The sequence below is a fragment of the Pseudonaja textilis genome, chromosome 5, assembly GCF_049901715.1.
Source record: "Pseudonaja textilis isolate UNSWEBS1 chromosome 5, rPseTex1.2, whole genome shotgun sequence".
Taxonomy (NCBI): Eukaryota; Metazoa; Chordata; class Lepidosauria; order Squamata; family Elapidae; genus Pseudonaja; species Pseudonaja textilis.
This window is the reverse complement of record NC_141994.1, coordinates 47794049-47814519: the sequence shown is the minus strand read 5'-3', so window position 1 is coordinate 47814519 and position 20471 is coordinate 47794049. Positions and strand designations below refer to the sequence as shown.

The following is a 20471-nucleotide window of genomic DNA, read 5'->3' as shown; positions in this document are numbered from 1 at the left end:
TGTCCACAGCTGCCTGCTGCTCTCATTCATTATTGCAAAAGGTGATCTAGAGAAATGCATCTATTATTTAAACCCCTCTCTATGTTTTGATGAACTACTCCTAGGTGTTCCTAATTAAGGTTGTAGCTTTTCTTCTCATAATTAATCAGCACATTCTCTCTTCTTGGTAGAAGATAGGGGATTTTTTTTGCCAAGGGAAAAAGTATGTCTATCTATGTATGTTAATCAAGCGCATCGATCCAAAAGAATATTTTGTTTGTTACGGTACTAAAGGTGTGCTTTATAGAAAAATCAGGCTGTGAAAGCCAGGGAAAAGGATTTACTGGTTTTGCTTTCTGCTCATTCTGTTCCTTGGATGTATAATAGCTGACAATCTAAGAGCAATGGCAGAATAGATATGATGAATGGGCTTCTTAAAAAGAACAGGTTATTAATATTATAAGCTTTCTCTTCTCTATAAGCCAACATGTGTAGAAGCCCTCCTGTGGGTTCCAATCACACCCAAGTGGGACAAGGAAGTCAGCCTTTTCTGATGGCTATTCTCAGAGGACATCCACATTAACAGTCACATGACCCAGTCATCAGTGTGACAATTTAAAGCTTTTCAATAAAAAATATTTATCACCATAACAATGGCTGTAGCATGCAATAAATTGATCCTATGAAAATGTTTCCGAATTATGAAATTCCTTGTTCAGGGAGTTTATACCAAATTTCTGTGTGTGTGTGTGTGTGTGTGTGTTTTTTGTGCTGTTATTGTGTTATTGAAATATTTTTGGTTGCTGAGAAGTAATGTTTCCACTTACTTGTTGCTATTTATTTTTAGTACTTTTAATATATTTATTCCATTATCTATATATGTATCTATTGAAAAATATTTGTAAGTCTAAAATGAACTGATATGTTCTAATTTTTACAGCATTTCTTTACCTATCACTCTCAGATTGGCCCCTTCCTCTCTGTGGCAGCCCCTCAAATATTGGAAGACTGCTATCATGTCTCTCCTGGTCCTTCTCTTCACTAGACTAGCCAAGCCCAGTTCCTGTAACCATTCTTCGTATGTTTTAGTCTCCGGTCCCCTAATCATCCTGGTTGCTCTTTGTACTTTTTCTAGAGTCTCAACATCTTTGATGTGCTCCATGATAGCTTAAAGTAGGGGTTCCTAAACCTTTTCTCATCACTTCTCCCTTCAGTTTAATCTTAATGCACACACCTGCTCTAAAAATCCAAATACCAAAATAAACACAAATGAACAACAGAAACAATACAACAAAAATTTGGAAAAAGTGGATTTATTAACTAAAGGTTCTTTATACCTCCCTTCGACTTTGTCTGAAACTCCTCAAGGGAAGTTTGCCTTGCGGTTTGGGACTTGCCTATTTAAAGAATTGCTGTATTGAGGGACATCAGCAGTCCCAAGTATGCACTTACTAGAAGGTGTAAAAGCAACCCAGGTGGCTGTCTCTATTGTGTCAGAGAAATTTTTGTGGGTACCAAAGCACCATAAATGCAGTGCTGATGTTTGTACTTGGTTTTGCTGGATATTGACTTCCCATTTGGTCTTTATATTAAGAGATACTTTTTAAAATTTAAGTAGGGCAGGGATCCTGCTGAGCACCAAAGATGCTCCATAGCAGACTGGGCATGGTGATATCTATGGACATGATTTTACCCATCTTTGCATTAAGTAAACAAATTAATAACAAAATTTCTATCTGTCAATTAATATTTGGGTCTGGACATATACTATACTGATATATTTCACAGATTCTTTCTTTTTGGGAATAACTTAATACATATGATGGTCAACACCAGCTAAAGAATTGACAATATGATTCTACATTGTTGTGTATATAATAATAATCCGTATAAACATGTGGCAGACTATGAAACCAACAACAATAATAAATAAACCAATCGTGATAGACACCCTGGGTGCAATCCCAAAACAGCTATAGCATCACTTGAACACTACCAGCAATGAAAATTGCTATCAGTCAATTGCAAAAGGCAGCTTTACCTGGCACAGCTTACATGTTGAGACAATGCCTTTAACACTATCAAACAACAACATCTGCCTATCCCAGGTCTTTGGGAAGGGCATGATAGCTGGATAAAAATGCCAAATCCAATATCTGACAAACTGTGCAACCAACCATAAGAGTAACAAACAAATGGTATGACAAAGTAACAATATCTGCAAGAAATACATTTGCCTGCAAGCAAGAACTGTGGGAAAGAGAAAATAATAAAAAATTAAGGAGCTAATGTGCTCTGTGACTTTAGAATTCAAGCAGAGAAGCACTTGGCACATAACACCTCAGACTTAACAGTTGTCAGTAAGAAAGATGTAAAAATTTCTGGATAATGGATGTTGTGGTACCTGGAGATAGGAGAAGAGAAGAGAAGAGGAGAGGAGAGGAGAGGATAGGAGAGGAGAGGAGAGGAGAAGAGAAAAGAGAAAGAATTGGGGGAGGGGATCACAAAATACCAGTATCTCAAACAGAAATAGAATGAATGTGACAAAAGATAGTACCAATAGTAGAAAACACTTTTGGTGCAATGCCAAAACAACTAGAACACCGCTTGAACTCCATTTGACATTAAAAGATTCACCACCCATCAATTGCAAAAGCTTTACTCAGAACAACAACTATCCTTCGATGATACCTTTACTGTTATTAAACAATCACATCTGCCTATCCTGGGTCCTTGGGAATGACTCAGTGGTAGATAAAAATGTCAAATCCAGCCTAAACTCCTACCTGACTGTGGAACCAACTATAACAATGAGTAAAGAAAAAGCAAAATCTTTTTCACATGTCTCCAAACACTTTTTGTAGCCCAAATAACCTTGTGTTAGTTACAAAATTTTCCTCAAATTAAGTCTTAATAGTTCAGAAAGAAATGAACTCCACCACTGTGGTAGAATCACAGAAAGACCTTCATCCCTCATAGCCATAAACTGAATTTCCAAAGAAGACAATTCATAAGCCTACAATATTCTTTCACCAGCATTCTCATAGTGTCTTCTTAGTCTCAGGCCAGAATATCTACCCTGGTTTTCCCTAATCATAAACCCTTTAAATGACTGGAAATTCTAGGGATTCAAACCCCAACACACTAGTTTGGGGAAGGCTTCATAATCAAAACTGTACAACACAAGGGAATCAGGCTATTTTAAATATTGTTTGGTTTCAAGAGAAATCCATTTATAGTTGGCACACCAGAGAACCAATGGGACAGCAGTAAACTGCCACAGTCTCTTTCAGGGCTGCCAGTGCTTGCTGCTCTCTGTCTTATCTTAGAGTCCTCTCTCTCTCTCTCTCTCTCTCTCCCTCCCTCACCTGCCATCATTTTGGAGTCTTCTCTTAGGAAAAAGGAAGAAACCTCTTTTCTAAAAGAAATGGCTGAAGCCAATTGTTTAGCACCACTCTGGAAAGGCTTAATTTTCAAAGTTTGTGCCCAGGATGATCAGTGTAATATGTAAAATGCCCAACATTTTGTCACAGAGAGAGAGAATAAATCATAGGAGTTTGTCTTTAAAGTAAAATATGAAGGAAATTGAAATTGAGCAAAGAAAAATTAACTTTATATGTTTCATATAATCTGTACAGGATTAAATATATAAATATACCATAAAATTATTGGTTTATTATAATTTTACCCCACCTTTGTTGCTTTATAACTAACCCAAGATGGCAAACTTATGCAATATTATTGCTTCCTTCTACTTTTCTTACAACAATAAGGCTGTGAGGTGAGTTGGATTGAGAGAAAGAGCTGGCCCAAGATCACCCAGCAGGCTTTCCTGGCTAAGGAGGGGCCAAAACTCACAGTCTCCTGGTTTCTAGGTCAGTTTAACCACTACAGCATGCACTTAGGAAGCATATTTATTCCTTATACTTCTATTCAGGAAAACTTACAGGAAGTTTCCAGTTAATACACTGATGAGGAGCAGATCTGATTCTTACTATACAACTTTAGATGGTGCACCACATCTAGGTTGAAGAAGAGCCTCTAAAGCACATGTGATGGGACTTCATGGCTCTGAGGATTCTGGGGAAACCAAAGCCCTTCTCTCAGACTTGAGCTCCTAAATGGCTTTCTAACAATAGGAAACTTCTGAGTGACTAGGCAGCTATAGATTCCCTTATCATACAGTAAGATCTCACCTCTAGCCCTATCAAAGCACATTCTGAGTTCAGCTTCAGCTTTTATTGGCATAGCCTTCAAACTAATTTTTTCATATCAAATTCAGTCTGGGAAGAAGTAAATCAATAATTAAGAAATGAAATCAGTCTGCAGCTACCGCACACATGTCCATTTTTCTGGTATTGTTCTGCTCATTATTATGTAGATAGATTCTTGGGAACAGATATTGGTATTGATAGTATTAAAACAGCCAGCTTTCCTTCCATTTCAATAAAGTAAGAACTTTGAAAAATTCAATTTTCCCAGAGATGGGCATTTGTCCCGGTGCTGTATTTGTAGGCATGACATTTTATGAATAATAACAGTCTGTTCTTACAAAACTTGTCCTCTCCATTTCATTTTGCTGTCACGAGAACAGTGTTGCACCAGAACAATAATAGTACCAGGGTTGCTTTGCTCCCAGTTCAATGAACATTTGTCATTATGTCAGTAATAATAGGTTTCCCACCACAAATGACTCAAGCACTATTCCTATCAAGGGAACAGAATCATCACCTCTGTGGGCAAACCAAGGCGTAGAGCACATTGTGCTTGGAGGGTGCCCTTTACAAGAAAAGATAATTGATAGGAAAATGCTAGATGAGAGGAAGACAATTATAGTTCCTATATCACTCCTTTGCAGCGGACAAAGAGAAGGGGGAAAAAGGCTGAAGCAGCTTCAGTTTTGTCATGATCATTGATTAAAAGATGCTACGAAGGGGAGGCAGCATATAAGATTATCTACAGTACCTCCCTCTCACCAGGACTGCATTTAGGATGGTTCACATTGGTTCATGTCGCCAGGCTGGATTCCGTTTTCACTTTCTTAACACAAAAATTCCAGCTGAGCCCTTGAGAGGCTGTTCGAAATTGTATTAAATAAATCAATAGCCATTAGGGGTCTGCTCCCAAGTCTTCAACTACATCCCCCATTTGCTTTTCCTTTACCTTCCTCCCAATTAGGCTCATGCATATGTCCTTCAGGTAATGTGCAGCAGAACATGTGGCCTGCTCAAAAAGCCAAAACGTTACAGAATACAGGCAGCGGGAATTAAAAGAGGGAATAAAAAGAATGAACTGCTGGTAAGGAAGGGACAACATTTTTGATAAAAAGCATTGACTGTATTTCATAATGGTGTTTGGCGCTTCACTGTTCCTTTCATTCTTTTTCCCCCTTTATGTTGTCAAGCACTAGGGTAGAGTTCTGAATTATCCTGGTTTTGGCAAAGGCATAATGATATTGTTTGTGACCCCTCTTAGATCTAGTTCTCAATTTAAATGTCACATTTGTATCTTCACATAGAACTCTATCTGTTAATATCAAAGACTTCTAGGTTTAGCTTTTGAATTTAGCACCCATGGTTAGCCTGAAGACAGTTTCTCCTATAGTGAATAATGAAGTTTTTATTACCCTGTCTCTTTCCATCATCTATGTTGTTTATTTTTTTCTTTTCTTTTGAATAGCTGAAACGCAACCTATTAAAACTTTCTTCCTATCTCCCTCCTTCCCTTATGCTCTCTCTCTCTCTCAGAATTTATGTTGCCACCAATATTGCCAAGGAATGATGAAGATTTTTGTCAACATATTACAAGTGCTTCTGTTATGCCATCAGATTTTAATTTACTTTAGTAATCAATAACTTAATATAACTTAAGTTTATTGTTAGGTTATTAAATTATTATTATTAAGTTTTCTTTTCTCCCCTCATTACCTCCAGCTCTCTCTGTCTCTATAATAAATGAACATCTATTTATTATAATTTACTCAAAATCTATGCATCACTGTTTAATGGCATTTATTGCCATTTCAGTTAGATACTTGATTGCATTTATTGCCATTTCAGATATTTATTTGCATTTATTGCCATTTCAAATATTTCATTGCATGTATTGCTATTTCTGTTAGACATTTTGAGTCTGTCTAGTCTGTCTTTTATTTTGTATTGGAACCATCCACAGGCAAGAGATGAGATGGCATAATACATACAGATCACACATACACACAGAGCAAGCTTAGACAGGAAGATACAATTCTCCCACATCCCCTACCCAGTCTTTTCCCAATGTAGTCACTTCAACATTTATTGAATTATAGTTTCATCTCCAGCCAAAATGACTAGACCTCTGGAAAGGAGTAGGATAAGAAACTCCTATAGCCCAAATAGTACATTTGGCTGTATTAGTTTTATCTAGATTAAAGAGTACAGAAGCTGAACCTGGAACTGATCAATTAATTACCTAAAATCCTGAAAATCTTTCTTTACTGCACCCTGAAGCTGGTAAAAATAAAAGAATGATAGGAAAGGCTTAGAAGGGTGATATTGTGGTGGTGGTAAATGGTTGATATCCAAAATATACACAAAATATGGGTAGTAAAAATTATGCTTCTTATTAAGACACCATTTTGATCTAGATGTTATTAATTTTACTAATCACAGATTAGTTTATTATCTCTTCTTAAAATGTATTGTTGTTTCACCTGTTTATTCCAATTGATTATATAGGATCATAGAATGTGGACTTGGAAGGGATCACAAGGACCATCTAGCCCAACTTCCTGCAGGAAAACCCGCTAGACCATTTCTGAGAAGTAGCAGCCCAGTTTCTTCTTGAAAATCTTCAGAGATGGAGAAGCCACAATCTCCATAGGCAGACTGTTTCGCTGTTGTACAGATATTAACCATTATCATTTTTCCCTAAATAAAATCTAGGTAGCTGCAAGTTATACCCATTATTTCTAAAATAACACAAGCAAAAGCTTCCCTTGTTATATTATACATGTTATATTGTCTCTCAAAGACCCAGAATTTTAAAGTTACAAGAATATTTATACTTTTTGCTGAACTAATGCAAAACAATAAAATTCCAACTGTATAACAGAAAGCTGCACAGAAAAAAAATGACCTTGCAATGTTATTATTCGTTGTCATTTAATGAAAGAAAAAACTATTTTGAAATGTATTTCAAAGAAAAGCATTTCAATATCCTTCTCACGAATGGAATGAGGTCTTATTTCACTACAAAATAGCTACAGTGAATGTGGAAAACACACAACTCTAAGAGAAAATCGGAATTTTCAGTCAGGAGATATGGTTACATATCACATCATTTTCTTTTACAAAAAACTGCCTTCATCTTTAAACAAAGCTACCTGGAAGCCCATGGTCTCCTTATAAGTAACAAGATTGGGAGATACCAATGTATCTTCACTAGCTTCCAATGTATCTCCAGTAGGCAGGTATATAAAATGATGGGGGGGCAAATGGGAGCTAATTGAGCTGTTTTGCAAATATAGTCTAGCTAGGGGATAAGTTGCGCTTAGTGGCTGAATTATTTGGGCAAAACCATATCTTGCCAAAGAATGTGCATGTCTGATATTTCATTCTTGGCTCAGATGGCTCTGTAAATTGCCAGATAATTGTAAACTTCCCAGAACTTATAACCTGAAGCTTTTCAGTCTCCTGTACCCAATTAACTTCCTGAACTCATGATGCAGTGGGTGGTATTTATCAAAAAAAATTTGGAAGGAAGAAAAAAATGTTCAGAATACATATTTAAAAGCTGTTGGGTGAGCTCATAACTTCCCATCTGTTGAAGCAAGAGTGGGGGTGCAGAGTGTGCTTCTTGATTTCTGAGCCTTCCAAAAGTTTGTAACATGCCAAACAATATTAGTCATGCAAGATGTCAATATCTGAAGTGAAAAAAGTGAGAGGAAAGTGGATGGAGAAACACTCCATAATTTTATAATATGTGATGCAACTTTTGGACTTTTGATGAATTTAGCCCATTGTCAGATATTCACATATATTTCTATAAGCAAAAAAAAAAAAAAAAAACCATCAGTAGCTAGAGCAGAAGAAATCCCCTCACATTCATTTGGGTTTTAGCAAATTTCTTTTTAATGGCTATGATAAAGACATCTGTCTAAATCAACAATAGAGGTTGATTTATATGAATAACTTCAGAACGTATGAGATGTATCCCATTCTTATATTCAAAGATTCCTTGGTATCTGAAACAATTACTGTGTATTTGAAACGTTGATACTATGGCTTTCTTGTATAAAATCTCACAAGACTAATCTGACTCAGAGAGTATTAATATGTGGTTAATAGTAAGCTTGATTATTATGATTAATACAGAACTCAAAACTCCTTGAAGAAAAAATCCCTGAAAGAAAATTCAGACTGCAATACTAAAAACCATTCTTTTAAACTTTAATAGGTGTAGAAAATAATCTATATAAAACTGAAAGATGCCAAGAAATTATACCAGCCTATCCATAGGTAGAACAACACAGGTAGTCCTGACTTAAAGCCACAATTTAACCCCATATTTCTGTTGACAAGTGAGACGTTTGTTAAGTGAATTTTGCCACCTTTTAAGACCTTTCTTCCCACAGTTGTTAAGTGAATCACTGCAGCTGATAAGTTAGTAACCTTTATTAAGTGAATCCGGCTTCCTCATCGATTTGGCTTATCAGAAGATGGCAACATTTGATCACATGACTCCTGGGGACACTGGGACCGCCATAAATACAAGTCAGTTGCCAAGCATCTGAATTTTGATCGTGTGACCATGGGGATGCCGTAACATTCATAAACGTGAAAAATGGTCATAAGTCGCTATTATTTAGTGCCATTGTAACTTTGAAGGTCACTAAATGAACTATCACAAGTCAAAGACAACCTGCACACCTACTTAGTGTCTCAAGCCCTGGGAATGGGTGCAACATACCAAAGGTTTCTTGTACATTCAAGCTAGTCAAATGTATTTTACAGCATGTGTGTGTGTGCCCACGGGAATGTACGTGCAAGATACCATGGAGATTGACAGATTGAGCATTAGGGTTATTTCCTCTGTGAAGGCTCTTATGTGGCAGAACTTCATGAAAGCGATGAAACTTCCAGTCATTCCTTTCAGCAACATGGATTTCTAATCAGTGAAGTTCAACCAATAATTATTTTTTGACCTTGAAGTTCTTAAAGCACTGCTGTCAAAATTAATAAGAGAGGCTTATACTCATGTCTAATATAGGCAAAACACTAAGTAATAATTGACAGTTGCAGCAATATCAGTATATTGAATTTGTAACAATTCATTCAAATAACGTAAGTTGCAGCCTAGCTGGATGCAATCCAAGAAAGAACCATGCTGTTTAATGTTTGCTGTTATAGACTGTCTAGTCCATTTACATTTCTGGGGGGAATACAGTCTCTATAAGTCTGGATTCCACCAAATCCTGCTAAAACAGCTACAAAGAAATGTCTTTACTTATCTCATGAATTTATATACCTTTTCATGTGGGGAAAAAAAATACAGGGCAGTTTGTAGAAATTAAACTGAAATTAATATAGGAAATAAAAATAACAGGTTAGAAATTAAACTAAAATTAATATATAAAATGGAGAAAACAACTTTTCAATCATTAAAAAGGCTAAAATAAATTATTAAATCAACATCTTGGGAAAATGCTACAGTTTTTATTTAACTCTAGAAAGAAATAAAAGTTTGCAACTGGTAAGTTTGAATAGCTTTCTCAGTGGTCATCTTCCCAAAGCAAGACACTTCAAAGAATATCTAAAAGCAGTATCATTACAACAACTTCAGAATAATTACAACAAGTTCAAGACTTCACAAATCCTCAAAATAATTTATGCTTCATTTTTATTACTTAATAATTAAACTTGTAATTGTGGGAATATATGGTCCACATAGTAATAAATCTTCTGAAATGGTTTTTGAAACTATCACAAGCTATGGGGTATCATGTTTGCAGAAATATCAAGCGACTACCTGTCTTGAAACTGGCATCAAATTCCTGGCAAAAGAGAAAACTTGATGACAGTGAACAGACATACGTTAAACTAGACTGAGCAACTTAAGAACTATAGTAGTGCCTGTATAGACACTCTATTGCTATTTTATGTCTGCATCTATATACTGAGATCACAAATTTTTAAAAAATGTTTACATATACATTTGATAGAAGGTGCACTATCTGGAAAAGTGGGATTGGCTTCTGCAACCTTTCAAATACATATTTGGTTTTAAATTATTATCTAAAATGTAAAATGGCACTCAATAGTTAAAACTCCAATCTCAATGGATTTCTCATCTTCTAAAAATCATTGACAAAGAAAATGCAAACTACTTTCCCTCCTCCCCACCTCTCTCTCACACCAATAAATTTCAAGAGGAATATCATTCATAGTTGCCCTAAATGAAGTGTGTCCTTATTCATTTTAATCAAATAGAAAAAAGAGATTTGGAGAAGAATTTCAAAAATTCTTCTCAAAGAATTTTCTTCTCAAAGAAAGAGTAAAATGGTTTTAGATCGACTTCTTGAATAGGTGTGAAATTATCACTTGCTGTATGAAATTTCTTTCTAAATATTTGAAACTGGTCTGTTAGCAATAGGCCTTGCAATGAATAAGTCTACAATCTGATAAAATTCTGAGGAGGAGGAATTACTTAACTTCCAATAATATTCATATTTATTTTGAAGTAGCTTATGGTAGTGTTGACAGAAAGTGCCCAATATAATATGAACATGAACAAAAAGTGTCCAGTATACCAACTGATCGACACTCCTTTCTCCATATGTGTACAACTATTCTTCATTTCCATAACATGCCACTTGACACTTTTGTCTTGCCCATTTAAGGCCAAAAGAAGGTAGCTTTAATTCAATTATCTAAATGTCTAAACTGCAATTTGAAAAAATGGTGGACAGAAAAAAAGAGAAGGAAACAAGAGAAGCAAAGAGAAGTTTTTGCGGGACCCTGGCCAAAATAACAACAGGAGGAGGGGGAGGAGGAGGAGGAGGAGAAGGAGAAGAAGAAGAAGAAGAAGAAGAAGAAGAAGAAGAAGAAGAAGAAGAAGAAGAAGAAGAAGAAGAAGAAGAAGAAGAAGAAGAAGAAGAAGAAGAAGAAGAAGAAGAAGAAGAAGAAAGAAGAAGAAGAAGAAAGAAGAAGGGTGAGATGGGGACATTGGAGGGGGAGAAGGGGAGAGGGGAGAGGGGTCTTTTTCCTGATTTTACCTCGATCTTGTCAATCCTGTCTTTCAGCGATCTGACAGCTTCTTCCAGTTCCCGGATCATAGCAGGCGAATCCCAGGACAGGTCATCCATGGGCATGGCGTCTTGCCTGGGGACCCCCCAGACGGAGGGACTATCCTGGAAAGTGAGTTCCAGCCCATTCTCACACTGGCTCAGCTTGGTGGTCAGCTCCCGGATCGTCTCCTGATCGGTGCCGATCTGCTCCTTCTGCTGCTGCGCCGTCTGCCTCAGCTGCTCGGCTGTGCTTTGGAGAAAGAACAGCTCCTCGCTAGCTGCCGCTGCCGCCGCCGCCGCCGCCGCCGGACTGTCCCCTTGGGGGCTTCCTTCCGCGGGACACTCGACCGTCAGCGGGGTGCATAGGAAGCGGCTGAAGAGTTGCTGCTGCTGCTGCGGCCGGGCGCTAGCCAGGAGGTCTAGCACAGAGTCCTGGGAGCCTGTCGAGAAGCCCCCGTAGCTGCTTTCGCCAGCCCCGTGGAGGGCTCCCAGGGTCTTGTCGGCACCGGTGGCGGGCAAGAGGGCAGAGGCCGCGGCGTTGGAGCCATTATCAGCACCTTGGAGGGCTCCGGCATGGCTGGCCGCAGGGTAGACGCTCGCGATGATGCAAATGATTGCACCAAGGAAAGCGAGCATCCCTGCGGCCAGCAGCACCACCAGAAACTTCAGGATGGCAGTTTCCAGGGGGGCAAAAGCCAAGAGAAATGAAGACCCCAGAGGTGGGGAGTGAAGGGAGAAAGGGGAAGGAGGAGAGAGAGAGAGAGAAAGCGCCCGAAGTGACAGCGAGCAAGCCGAGTGGCAGGACCGCTGAAGAAGCCTTTCCTTGCTTCCTTCTGCTTCTTGAACCGGGGCTGTTGATTATATCCTGATTGGAGAAGAGGAACTGAGACGTCACCGACTCTTCCCTTCTGGGCTCTTTCCAACTCCTTCCCTGTAACCCTTTCCAGGCTGGTGAGAGAGAAACTTTGGCTCTTGCTTTCCTGTGTGAGGTAGTCAGAAGTTTGGGAACATCAACACCAAATGTGCTAGACTAAAAAAAGGTACCATCAGACTCTGTCTTATTTTTGGCTGCAACAGACTAATACGTCTCTCTTCATATGTGTGAGATACACAATTTTCAAGGGAGCAGAGGAAGGAGGGAGGGAGGGAGGGAAGAAGAAAGGAAGGAAGGAAGGAAGGAAGGAAGGAAGGAAGGAAGGAAGGAAGGAAGGAAGGAAGGAAGGAAGGAAGGAAGGAAGTCTGTTCTTTGGTGAAGCAGAGTGAAACTTTCCATGCTGTTGAGTATTCTGTTGAGTATTCCAAAGTAGTGCCATCCATTTTGTTATAGTATCAACTTTTTTTTTTTTTAAGGGAGCAGAGTTTGTGTTAACAGATGAATAATTTTCCTGGTTTTCCTTTTCCCCTTTAAAAAAAAGTGCTATATCCAATAATGTAGCTTCCAGTTTCAGCTAAAAGGCCATTTCCCAAAAATACATTAAATATTTATGATAAGCAACAGACTGAAAATCCTAAAATGCAACTCATTCTTGGAGTCATACCAATTTAAATCACTCTGGGACATAGTCTTTAAAAAAATAATCACTTTAAAATAAATGTTTGCTTCCTCTATTTAGAATAATCTTCAGGTATAGAAACAAAAGAAAAAAATTGGTCCAAGTGTAATACAGATGGAGGGATTGCTTCAGTTTGTGCATGAAATAAAGAGTAAAAAAGTGTCTCAGCTCTTTGCCCCTTGTTCTTTTACATTAATGTGTCAGCTATTTCTCAGGTTAGCATTCCCTTTTTGGTGCATTTATGTGCCCATTTTCATTTCTAATAAACCAGACTTCACTAGCAGTCATGCCTGGAATTGCTAAAAATGTAATTCTACTGCCAATGACATGGCAATTTACCCCTAGTTGGATCCCCACTCTCCTATCCTTTCTTCTTACAGTCTTGCTTTCTTAAATGTGTGTTTCAGTAAATTTATTTTCTATTAAGTACCTGCTATGAAACATTATGAGTTTTTTTAGGAACCTTAAAACAATATTTATGAAAGCTAACTATATTACATGAAATAATTCCTTAATGTAATCTTTAAAACTTTTTTAAAAGGTATAATTATTTTACAGTAAAAAGAGATATTAATATTTTGACAATGTTTTTAGAATGCAATATAATTTAATGATAATGCTGATAACAGATATAATTGTGACCTCTCTTTAGCAGATCTCTGGATTTAATATATATTTTTTTGTTTTGTGCAAAAACATGCTTTACCCTGATTAGGTTTTACTTCAAAATTCCATTCCATAATTAACACTTTATTGTAGTAAACCAATTTATCATTTCCAAATCTTTTAATGACAGATTGTTTTAAGACTGAATTGATGAACAAACTAATTGGTCTGAGCAGATTTTACTTCATTGTGCTTTATTTAAAAGACAACTGACTAGTTTGGGAAGAGCTAATTGGAAAGTACATAGGATTGAATTCATTGAGCATTGAATGCTGAAATGTTGTGATTTCTGCATGTGATATGTTCACTTGCCTTGGAAAGGGGTTTAATTATATCTTTATTCTGCTTCCATGACTTGCTTTTGCCGTTGCTTATGTTTCTTATCTGCAGTGTTGTCTTGTATTTTCTCTTTCTTATTCTTTCTTTCGTAAATTTAGATAATTAGGTCCTAAAAAGGTAAAATCATGCATTTCATATACTGTTTTACAAACCAGAAAACATTATCCTAAGGGTTGAAATGCAGGGTTTTGTTTTTGCTTTTGTTTTGGTCTGCCCACTATTATCTTCGAAAGAATGGTTTAAAAAAAAACATAAATCATGTCAATCTTTCCCATATATACAGACACACCTTAAACGATACTGTTAATTCTATACTGTTCAAACAAAGCAAATGAAATGTTTAGATAGAAAACATAGGGAATTCCTTTATTAAACCAATAAGGATCTCTTTAGATTGCCTGAATTTTTAGCTGCTAAAGGGTACTAATCATTAATAGCACAATTATGTGCCTTTCCTCTCAGTAAGTGCCTTTCTGACTGCAACATTACATCTATAACATGACTTCTTTAATTTCTTATATTGGGAAACTGAAATCTGATCTGATGTCAAAGTTCATGACTTGGAGCAACATGGAGGAAAACAGTAGTAGCAAAAACCAGTATGTGACAAAAACAACAACAACAACAAAACTCAGGGAATTAGAAAAATAAGTTTCCTTAAGTATTCTTAAGAGGAAATCAGTGAGGAAAGAGACTGTCTTCTTCCTCCAATTGATGAAACTGACTTGGAGAACAGCTATTTGGATTTGGTTAAAGAAGTCTAGACTCTAGAAGATGGAGAAGTAGCCAATTGGCTTTGTCTGTGTGAAACACTGCCACTTATAACTAACAATCAAAACACTTCATTTTTCAGAAACCAGCCAGCAGTGTTAAGAATGAAATACTGAAGCAATAGACGAAGGAACAGGAAAGATACCTGGAAAATAATATGCAGAAATTGAAGAAAGAGAACCCATGGAACACAGAGGAAATTTGTAATAATCAGCAAAGAGAGAGAAAACTGTTTTGAGACATAGGCAAGGACAAACATAATAAAGGCAGTAAGCAGGATCAGACTCTTACAGTGACAGATCCTATTATTGATCCCTGTAGTCATTCAGTTCCTTGATGGAGGGCTTCTTTGGCACTGGGATGATAGTAGAGCATTTGAAGTAGGAAGGAACATAGCACATCTCTAGTGATCTATTGAAGATTCGGGTGAAGATGGGGGCCAAATGGTCAGCACAGACTTTTAAGTAAGAAGCAGTTATCTTGTCTGGCCCTGGTGCTTTTCCTGGCTTTTGTCTGTGAAATAGATCTTGCACTTCTTTTTCTGTGATCACCCGAAGTTATGAACCCAATGGGTTGGGGCCAGTTGTAGGAGGCTTGGCTGTTGTTGGTGTGTTTGAGATGGGGGTTGTGGAGATAGGTGGCTGTATTTCCTTTCAAACCTGCAGTAAAACAGATTCAGGCCATCTGCTAGTTGTTGATTTCCTTCTGCTTGGGAAGGAGGTTTGCTGTAGCCAGTGATGTATTGGAAGTATAAGGACAAACTAACTGTACAAAGTAATAGAACATGCTTGGAATTTTGTTAAGAGTTCAATTACATGGAACAGGAAGTTAGATACAGTGAAATAAGCTTAATTTCTCTGTCATTTGGGATCATCGTTAAAGCTATTGTGCCTCAGTCAAAAGACAAAAATAAATATGTTATTGCCAGCATTACACTGTCTCTCCCATCATTTTTATTTGGTTTACTAAAATGAATAAAGCACACTTTCCCATGGGAAAAATTGGTGGGGTTCAGATATGTTCAGTCTAAAAGTAAATACTTCTATAAAAAGGGCAGGACTTTGATTGCATGATTGGGGACACCATCTTGAGTTTTTGATCCTCTCCCTATGAACACTTCTGGTAGAGTTCAAACATCCTACTAAGCCAGGGGTGTCAAACTCATGTTGTCATGGCATTGTTATGTGATGTATTGGCACTTTCCCCCCCTTCGCTATACTGGGTGTGGGCATGGCCCACGCGTGATTCATCCAGCCCATGGGCTGGGAGTTTAACAAAGCAGTTTACAGAGTCATCCTATTTCCCCCAACAATTTGGGGCCTCATTTTACCCACCTTGGAAGGATGAAGGCTGAATCAACTTTCAGCCTGGTGGGATTCAATTTGCCAAATTGCAGTAGGAGTAGCTTACAGTACTGCACTCTAACCACTGCGCCACCAAGGCTCTACAATAGTGTAGCTTGGCTTTTTAAAACCTAATTGTATTATATTTATGGATACTGATAGGGTATCCTCTTCATGGTCCAACTTGGTAGCAGCCCCTAAACACCCATCTCTGATCTTAAAAAGTTAAAGAGGTTTCTGGTTGGATGGCAGACTATTAGGAAACATTAAAGCTGTAGGCTAGACTGGGCAATTTAAAAAAAAATCCTGGAAGAAAGTAAAAGCAGTTACTGATTTTGACTTCAGGTAGACATTCTTTTGGCATTTTTACCTGCACTTTGGAAAGCAAGTAGCCTACTTTTCACCAATAGGAATTTCGTTATAAACCAAATGCAATAATTTCTTGCCATTTAAAAGTGTTTCCTGTTAAATACACCTCTCTGGGCTTGTATTATGCAGACTGCATTCACACGTGGTGCTAATTCATAAATGGCGTTTCTTGATACATGTTCTTTTGTTTAGAGCAGAGCTTTTCAATCTTGGCAACTTTATTGGACGTTTAACTCCCAGAATTGTACAGCCAACTACTGTGGCTGATTTAATAAATCCTAGTTTAATTTGATGTAAAATCTATCAAGTTACTTGATAAAGGGAGATTTTTAATTTTAATTTAATCCTTAAAATGGTGGGGGGGACCACACAAAAATCCCTAAGACAAATACTTAAAGCAAAACATTTTGCAAGTCTGCTACAGGTGGTCTTTGAGTTATAACCTCAAATGGGACCAGAATTTCTGTTTGGACTCATGTCCAATTTTACATTTTTTTTGCTATGAATCGGTGTAATTGAATCACTCTCAGTGATTAAGTGAATCCAGCTTCCCTCATTAAATTTGCTTGTCGGAAACGGGGAAGGGGATAAATGGCGATCATGTGACTTCTGGAACTCCACAATCATCATATATAAATGCCAGTTGCCAAGTGCCCAACTTGTGATCATGTGACCATAGGGAAGCTACATATGAGGGCTAGTCATAAGTCACTTTTTTCAGTACCATTGTAAGTTCGAACAACTGCTAAACAAATGGTTGTAAGTTGAGGACTACCTGTACTACTTGTTTCACAAAAGCAGCTGTAGCTTCTTATTTGACCAAAAGTTTCCATCTACCAACCTCACCTGTTTTCTTAAGGCCCATTGTTTCCCTTCAGCAGGGAAAGCCTCATGCAGCTGCTTTGCCACAAAAAGAACCAGGATGTCCATGCCAGTGCTGGCCCAGCTTTTCAATCCGCTGCTGCCACAGGCAGGGTTTTAATTCTATTGATTTTGACCTGCTGTAATAGATTGCGCTCTGTATTTTAATTTTATAGCTTGAAACCCAATTGAGCAGAAAAATTAAAATCGGGAGAACATACATTCTCCATGAATTGGAGAAGGAGAATGTCTTCACAAAAACTCTTTAATCCACAAAATCATAATAGTTTTTTTTTAATGTTTACGTCTTCAGGCTCTTTTCTTGTAATGGAGTAACAAATCCATTTTGAATAATTTCCAAGACAAAAGCAAATGTTGGGTTTTGGAAGTTTGGTGTTCTTGAGTTTTCCAGGCAATGTTTGATACTCTTTAGTATCAAGAGAAAGGCACTATGATTCATATGGGACAGATGGTAGTCCTATTCAAACACGTTTTCAGGCTATATTTAATTCAGTGAGAACTGGCTGCTGCTAACCTATTCTCTCTTGATATTCAACACATCCTGAATTACTCAAGCTGTACGAAGTCATTGGCATGACAATCAGCTTAGGAGAAATTAGTGTCATTTCCTATTATGTAGGTGTACCAATACTTATACTCTGTGTCATCACTTACCATTCAGTTATCCTTTGAATTGGAAGGAATGCATCTCTCAGGGAAGTAGATATTCAGGAATATCAGCTACACTAGGCAGCAGTATCTGGTATCAGGAGGTATGCCACACACTTAGCCTGATGTTATATGTATTTTATTTCAGAGTCTTTGTAGCTCCCCAATACTCCATCTTGGACGTGTACAACAAAATAACTATCAAGAATTTTTTAAAAAATCTCAATTAATAAAAAATACCCTGTGTGGGCACCCAAATCCTTACATTTGGATTAAAAGCACAACAAAAAATGGCATATTATCAGCTTGACAAAATGCCAGGAAGGGATAGGGAAAAACTTGTTGGAACCACTGCCGTCATGCTAAAGATTCTCGAGATAGTTATTTTGGCTTATTTATTGCCTATGCTAGACTCCCTTTAATATCTCTCACTTAAATTTTTGTCCCAGTTACTTCAATAAGGAAGTTGGAACAGTAGGTATTTTAGTGATATGCACTGCAGAACAGCATCTTTTTAACATGTATCAAACAAGAGAATAAGGAATTTCTTTCAAGATCTCCATAATGAATACTGGCTAAGTGTCCTAGGTTCTAGGAGACTGCAGACTCAAGCAGGATCCAGGGTACTCTATTGGAAATGACTTTTTATTGCAAATGTAAAGTATATGAAATACGTTTTGCTTTGAATCAAAAAGTATCTCTTACTTGTAATTGTATTATTCTTCACCCTTTGCTCTTACCCATCATCACCATGATCATCTAACCTCTACCATGTTCCTATACAGCATTCCTATTTTATGCTGCCATTCTATCATCTATCACCGATTTCTCATTCCCTTATTTCTATTTTTCAATCAATGATCCTATTGTTTCTGCTCATTTACTAATGTCTACATTTCTTTTTCCTTAATCTGAATGCCATTTATACAGCTGTGTCTGTCTCTCAATTATTTTCTTCTTTTATCTTTCTTCAGCTCCCATTTACTCTGTCAGTAGCAGCTTGGCACAATTGCATCTTTGCAACTACATCAGATTTTAGTAGCAGGACAGCACCTGAACTCTAGAGTCCGGGACTGTGCTTTTCTCTTTTTGCTGGTTCCTTTCTACAGTTTTCTTCGGCATAAGCTGCCTCAGGGACTTTCTTGGCCCTTCTCCCTAGCCACGGATTGTCTTGGTTTCTGGCTGTTGCCTCCTCCGCTCCATGCCTTGTCCTCTTGCCTGCTACTCCAGCAACAGCTTCTGCCAGACCTAGAAGCCGCCTCCTTCTGCTACCTGCTGTGGTTTCTTTTATACAGTTGTTCTTCCTTTGGAGACCTATATATCAGCTTGCAGGTTTTAAATTCAACTCCACCCAACACCTCTTTGTAAGTACCTAACACAGCATAGGAAAAAAAAAACCTTTTACAGCACATATAACATTTATGTTTCAGAACAGTTCGTCCTTCCAGAGTATAACCTTCTGCTAATATGCAAATGATTTTGCAGAAATATCTGTTCCTAACTTCATTTTGGTAATGTTTTGTCTAGTCAGTCTATAAATTGAAGCAAATAAAATGTGATACCACTAGGCCTCTGTAAGAATTTAGATAGGTATAGAAAATGCAGTTTTGTCTTTTTGACTTTTTTTTACTCAATCTAGGAATAAAAATGTCAAGAAAGCCCTCTCAGTTGATAAATCTGTACTTATCTTTGACTTGCTGATGCAAGTATTTATTCCATATCAGGGGTAAGATCAGTGTAGAATTTAAATGAGTGAATTTATAAAATATTAACCTTGGTAAGGTTTTCATTGTGTAAACATTACCTGTTGGGAAAGTGAGATATAATTTGCCACATGTTCAGCTTTATTGTTTAGCCTTTGCTTTAGCTTGTTACTGGTTCAAGGGTTTTCAGAATTCAATCCTTCTGTATGCTCAATTTGAAAGTTATTGACTTTACATATAATGGAAAATATTGAATTATTTGTTCTGTCATCTATTTTAATGCCTGCGCTTAATATTGCAACATATATAGTGTATGGGAAATACTGGGTTGCAGGTTATTTTACCACTGGAAAAGCTTACAATACAAGCTTACTCTAAAATAATAGGTTAATGTGAGATCTTTAAGGTAAATTTGATCTTCAGAACATTGTGAATTTATAAAAATTGTAACTTGTGTTGTCATAAATCAAATTAATCTTATCTGTCCCATTTTAATCCTGATGCTTTTAAGTTCCATAGCTGCTATTGGCTTTGGAAAAAGTTTCATTCTAAAATGGTAATCCCTACGTTTACAAGAAACTAATGAAAACTAAAATTTGTATTTATTTTTGTGTACAGTGGATCACTGTATGCCATTATGTGTGACTGAATTCATCTTTTTCTGACAAAGGGAGAAGGGAAAGGGTTTTTAGCAGCAATTTAGTTGTTTTCCCACTAAAACCATATTCAGAGAAATTAATACTAATTTTTGAAAATGAAGTTGACGTGTCATTTGGGGAAGATGGGGTTAAGTATCATAATAAGTAACGATTAGCTTGATATAGTCTGTAATTCAGATCCATTTAATAAAAACAGAACATAGATTTCCATTTGCAGTCAAATAGGGTGTTCATCAGGAGAATAAACTTTTGAAGAGAAACAAGTAAAACTTGAGATGAATTTTCCTTTC

At 37.2% G+C, this 20471-nt stretch overlaps 1 protein-coding gene across 1 annotated transcript in view; it reads right to left on the bottom strand.

Annotated features, from left to right (window-relative positions):
- Positions 1 to 12090, bottom strand: part of NPTXR (neuronal pentraxin receptor) — a 33037-nt gene extending 20947 nt beyond the window's left edge. Inside the window, exon 1 of the mRNA XM_026696426.2 lies at positions 11237 to 12090. Coding sequence (XP_026552211.1) covers positions 11237 to 11884 — 648 coding nt within the window. The 5' untranslated portion in view covers positions 11885 to 12090. The remainder of the gene's footprint in view (positions 1 to 11236) is intronic.
- Between the last annotated feature and the right edge of the window lie 8381 nt (positions 12091 to 20471).